Genomic DNA, 6,000 nt, shown 5'->3' with positions numbered 1-6,000 from the left:
GAGGACGACCTCCAGTTTCTCCCTTTTCACACTTTTGCTGCCAGGGAGGGCGAAGCTAAATTTAAATCCTCCTTCTCTCTTTCCTGAACAGTTGCCGATTACTTTCGCTCTTCCGCATAAAAATCCATGGAGCACAGTTAAGCACCCCATGCCCGCTAATTTCATAGCGCGTTTGAAGGAACTTAGCAAGCATCAGGAGAGACAAGAGAGCATCATGCATGACCAAGGTCAGGCTCTTGAAGCATACTTGTAATGTGCCAAGTTATTTGGGGACTGCTGCCATCACATTCACTCAGGAGTAAGGTGACACTGGGAAACAATGTGTTTTTCAAGGTAATAATTTAAATTTATTTTTTTTTTTAAAGAATACAGCGTCGTTTGATTGCTTTTGTAAGACCAAAGGCAACAGTCTTTTTTTTTTTTTTTTTTTTTTTTGGCTCGTTCATTCAATCCTTGAGCAAAACTTAAGCCAAGGTTACTTTGGTAGGATTTAAAGCAGTGAGACATTTGTGAATAAAATGATATTAGGTCTATGTAATTCTGAATAATAAAATAAAGATTAAGATGGCAATACGTCCTGCACGCACTGGTATTTAAACTTTAAAAATCAATCAGGAGAGAAGATTAAGTGGTGTTTCTTTGGTACTGAAAATGTAAAGCTGGGACCAAATTGCTCCATTTTCACAGATTTAAGATACAAGGAATGATATTTAAAGACATTAATGTGACTATTAAACCCTTCAGTTTGTAAAGACATCCCTATAAAGTACACTTAGCAGAAATCCCTGAGTATATTAAATACTCTATTAGTATCTTCCTTCAACGACAAAGAGGAATAATTTAAAAAGCTTTGCGAGACATAAACACGGTACTTAGCAAAAGCAGAACTGGTTTGGAAGGCTCCCTCTGCAGTCTGTAAAACAGGTCGCCTCAGGTTCACAGTGCAGCGGAGGCACAAACGGAAGGCATCAGCGCTCCTAGGGCATGCTGGTGAACCACTCGCTGATGGACTTTCTGTTCAGTTTTAGCCACTCGATGTTGTTCTTCACCGTTTCCAACACTTGCTCTCTGGGTTTTGCTCCAGCGCCAGCATTTGGATATTTTGCAAAGAAGCTCTGCATCTAGAAAAGACAGGGGAAGTAATTAGAAAAAACATTGGCATCCCACTTCACTTCTTCAAGAGTTCCATTGGGAAACTAGCTTGTTTCTTCCTATGGAGGATTGTATTGACCGCATCTCCTGGTGTAGCATTGAGCCTGCCAGGCACATGCGCAGTCACCCTTCTGGGTTTGGGGCCCCTGAGAGCTTGTTTAACCACAAGAGGCATTGATCGGGAAGGAGGTCGTCACGCCATAATTAGTATACACTTCTGTGGATTTCCCTATGGGCTGCACATTTATTAAAGTGTCCTGTAGACACTGTGATCTGTGGCGTGGTAATATTTCTCCAGCTTTTACTCTAGGAGTCTGGAGAGTTTCATATACTTTCATTTCCTAAAGACTTATAAGAAAAGTTTCTCTTCGACATAGTTCTATACTCTCTCCTACCCACCCCTAACCAGATTCTCCCTAAACCTCAGAGTATTAGAGCCATTTTCAAAAATAGGAATGATTTTGTTTTGACATGTATAAAAATCAAAACGTTTCAATATCTAATATACAGACATGGAAACTTCATGACATTTCTTTGTCCTACATTAACCTTTTTTTTTTTTCTTTATTGGGATTTCAGAGATTTGGTATTAATTTTAAACACCCCAAACTCTTAATTCTGAATGAATTCTCGAAATCTCAACCAACTTATCTCAGAGTCACAGATGGCCACCTAGATAGGGGAGACACTTCCATGAGTCCATCCCAACCTTCCTAGGCCTTAGGTTTCTCCATTTTTCAACCTCATTATTTCTTTGTCATTTGAATCATTTTTCAGGTTAGGAAAAACGACAGTGTACAATTAATTAGATATAAGGGATTTTTCTCCCCTTCTTGATGTAGGATTTGGTTAGAGGAAAGTTTAAGTTTGTTCCTTCCTAGACTAGGAGAAATAAATCTGTCTCCACACCTGCCAGAGCTGCAGCTCAGTGTTGAAGGGCTCGGCTATGGTGACGATCCGGCCAAGGTATCTGTCGTTGATTGTAAATCTGCAGAGAAATGGAGGAGAGTAAATCAGAATAATAGTTTTCAAGCATGAAATTTTTTACTAGATGAGAAAGTTGTGTGTGTGTGTGTATGTACACATTTGTGCACAAGTATGTGCTCTCATGTATGTGTGCACATATGTGTGTGCGCGTGTGTGTGTGTGTGTGTGTGTGTGTGTGTGTGTGGTGTGTGTGTGTGTGTGGGCAGTGGAAGGGGAAGCCCTTGGTCCTGCCAAGGCTGAACCCCCAGTGAACGGGATTGTTGTGGGGAGGGTGGTAATGGGAGGAGGATGGGGAAGGGAACACCTGTATAGAAGGGGAGGGGGAGGGGTTAAGGGGATGTTTGCCTGGAAACTGGGAAAAGTAATAACAATTGAAATGTAAATAAGAAATACCCAATTTAATAATGGTGGAGGAGAGAGAGAGAGAGAGAACAGAGAGAGAGAGAGAGAGAGAGAAAGAGAGAGAGAGAGAGAGAGAGAGAGAGAGAGAGAGAGAATGGCATAGCCTACTTATGTAAGTTCTGGAGAAGTAAGGCCTAACCAACTATCTGGCCTGTGGAGACACAACAGAGAATGGGAGAACAGAGTGGGAAGGGAGAGACTTCCCAGCCTTCTGTTAAGGAGCTACCCAGGCTAGGTGTAAAAACCCAGTTGAGACTTTTTACAAACTATTTCCTCTATGTGCACCCCAGTTTGTCAGTTATATATAAGTATATAGGCTTCATAATGATATTATAAGGATAAAATAAAGCATATGGAGTAATAAGCAGAGTACCCAGAACAAAACGGTGGCTACAACTGTGCCATTTCAAACCAACGACTTCATAACATCAGGCTGGCATTTATTGGTGGAAACATGGCTCTTGGATTAGACAACCTTATTTTCTTCTGGTACTACAAGAGGTTTGAGATTGCATCCCTTAGGATGGAGAAAGAGGATTATGATGGGTTAATATAGTGATGTCCCTGATATATATAAGACTGACAGCAGGAAAGTGTGAGGCTATTATTTCGCTTTGATAATAAGAAAGATACTAATGAAACTATGTTTTATTGAAGGATCTTCTAAAATGTATACAACTTATGAGCTTTCAGGAAACTGTGTATGTAGGTGATATTCATACACAGAGACCCTAAAGATCCAATCTGAAATGAGTTTGTTTGCAGCCATGCAGATTATAAATAATAGATCAAGCTTCGTTCCACATGACTATCCCCAATATGTACCCTTTCCAGTGTGCTATGCTGACTCCAATCATTAACACAGGTATTTACTCTCTATCTGATCTTTGTTTTCCTCATTCCATGTCAGCCGCTCTGTGTCCATCCTTTTACAAATAACTATATAAAGCTTACTTTAGAAATGTAAAAAAAAAAAAAAAACCCTCAGGCCATGCAAACCTGATGCCCTGAGCTCAATCCTAAAATTCCACAGTAGAAAAAAAGGAACTGCATGAAAGTTAGCCCCTGACCGCCATGCCCTAACTAGCTCTTTCCAGAATTACTAATGGCTTTTGTATCCATAAACCTAGCTGACCTTTTTTGATCTTCAATTTACTCAAATTTTAAGTGGAATCAGGCAAGTAACCTTATCTTTCTTGCAAAAACAAAAAACAAAACCCTTACCCTTAAAGGAAAAACATAAGCAGGGCGGTGGCTCACACCTTTCATCCCAGCATTTGGGAGGCAGAAGCAAGCAGATCTCTGTGAGTTCAAGGCAGGCCTGGTCTTCACAGTGAGTTGTAGAACACCTAAGGCTACACAGAGAAATCCTGTCTTGGAAAATATAAAAGGAACAGAGGAAGGAAGGAAGGAAGGAAGGAAACAAACAAACAAACAAACAAAGAAACAAAGTAAAAAAGAAAGAAACAAAGAAGATGATAGATGATAGATAGGCAATAGATAGATAGAGAGAGAGGTAGATAGATAGATAGATAGATAGATAGATAGATAGATAGATAGGGATAGAAAAATAGAGCTAGATAGATTATACTTAGCAAGCTGAAGCCTTCTTCTACTCCCATACCCCTCCATGCCTGTGAGCCCTTCTTCTTCACTATTGCTGCATGGGCCAATTCTCACTTTCTTTTGCTGCCAGTTGACCACTGTCTGTTGCTGGGCCTACTGAAGAAACTAACTGTGTTTCTGAAATCCACTCTGGTCTCCCCCGGGCCTATGCTTCCTCACTGCCAACCGAAGCATTTGTTTCTGGAATAAACCCATCGTTTCACTTTGCTTCAAGCGTCTAGTGACTGAGTTATCACTGCTCTCAGACTAAAAGTCAAATTTTAACACGACTCGATCCCCTTTGACCTTTATCCCTTTCTTTCCTGGTAGCCTCAGCCAAGATCGTTCAGCTTTTGTTTATCCAGCTCATTCCCGTCCTTCCTTCAGTTCAGCCCGCCCTTCCTTAGGGAGACCTTGCCTCCAACTTCTTTCAAGTTGCTTCATTTCCCCTTTGCATTATTTTTGGTGTACCCCGAGTCTCTTTTCTGGGTAATTACTAAGGTTGTGTGCATGCATGCATTTGTGAAAATCTTGATACAATAACATTGCTCTCACCAACACCTTAAGTTCTGCAAAACCAGAATTGGGTCTGTTCGTCTTTTTAATTGCAGCCCCAATGCCTAAGATCGAGCCTGGCACATAATGTGTGCACTGTATTACTCACTAGAGGGAAGAATTATAATTTAAAATGAAGTGTTAGGGGTTAGAGAGAGAGCTCAACAGTTAAGAATACTTGTGGCTCTCCTAGAAGACCAGGGTGCAATTCTGAGCATCTTCGGGGTGACCCACAACTACCTGTGACTCCAGTCTCGGAGGATCTGATGCCTTCTTCTGGCCTCTCCAGCCACTAGACATGCACGTGATACATATACACATATGCAGGCAAAATGCCCATACATATAAATAAGAAAAATTTCCAATAAAAAATGAAATAAAATGATAAGTAGGATACTTAAGAACAATACTGAGTACAGGAATTTCCTGGGAAAATGGGCAGTTACTGCAAAGTGTCATTTACCAGAAATCCTAAAATTCTTTCATTCGGTAGCAATATGATATGAAAAGAGTAAATTATAAAAACATGTGGCTAATGTGAGTCCACATGTATCTAATAAGCACTCATAGAGAAATAACTCAAGAACTTCTCTGACTGACGGTGGAACTTATTTCTGACCAATTCCGTTTTATAGATTACTTAGACATTATTATCCCCTGCAGCTTCTGAAGGGTGCTCATATCAGTGTTGTAAGAAGAAGAGGGAAATTTTTCAGAAGCAAAATATGTTTGTTGCTGCAGTGAGAGACTATGAGTCCCAAGAACAGCTGCTAATTGCAAGTCATAGTTATTTGAATGGCCTATAATTTCTGTATAATTATTGTTTGAGTCTTAGTAACTAAAAATGAAAAGAAATATTTGGGCACTAGCAACAAAAACTGCAAATACTTGTCTATACACTCCCTACACTGCAGCAAATTATGCTCATCTCTAGGGTCCCACCTCATATAGAGTGCAGAAACATTCTGTGTCTTCATCAAAGAAGACATAGAACCACAATAAGAATTCAAGTATATGTTTTTTTAATGATTTATGTATATGCATACACTGTAGCTGTCTTCAGACACCCCAGAAGAGGGCATCAGATCTCATTACAGATGGTTGTGAGCCACCATGTGGTTGCGGGGATTTGAACTCAGGACCTCTGGAAAAACAGTCAGTGCTCTTAACTGTGGAGCCATCTCTCCAGCTCCAAGTATGTCTTTTTTTTTAAGGATTTATTTATTTATTTATTTATTACACATAGGTACACTGTAGCTGTCTTCAGACACACCAGAAGAGAGCATCAGATCTCATTAC

General features: G+C 40.1%; 1 protein-coding gene across 1 annotated transcript in view; it reads right to left on the bottom strand.

The window, feature by feature from the left end:
• Window positions 1–411: 411 nt before the first annotated feature.
• Window positions 412–6,000, bottom strand: part of Enpep (glutamyl aminopeptidase) — a 71,613-nt gene continuing 66,024 nt past the window's right edge. The window contains exons 19-20 of the mRNA XM_032897345.1: window positions 2,062–2,140; window positions 412–1,121 (exon numbers count right to left, since the gene is read on the bottom strand). Of these exons, the coding sequence (XP_032753236.1) occupies window positions 978–1,121; window positions 2,062–2,140 (223 nt within the window). The 3' untranslated portion in view covers window positions 412–977. The remainder of the gene's footprint in view (window positions 1,122–2,061; window positions 2,141–6,000) is intronic.

The sequence above is a fragment of the Rattus rattus genome, chromosome 3 (genome assembly GCF_011064425.1).
Source record: "Rattus rattus isolate New Zealand chromosome 3, Rrattus_CSIRO_v1, whole genome shotgun sequence".
Classification (NCBI taxonomy): domain Eukaryota; kingdom Metazoa; phylum Chordata; class Mammalia; order Rodentia; family Muridae; genus Rattus; species Rattus rattus.
Note: the sequence above shows the minus strand (reverse complement) of the source record. Positions and strands in the feature narration are given on the sequence as shown.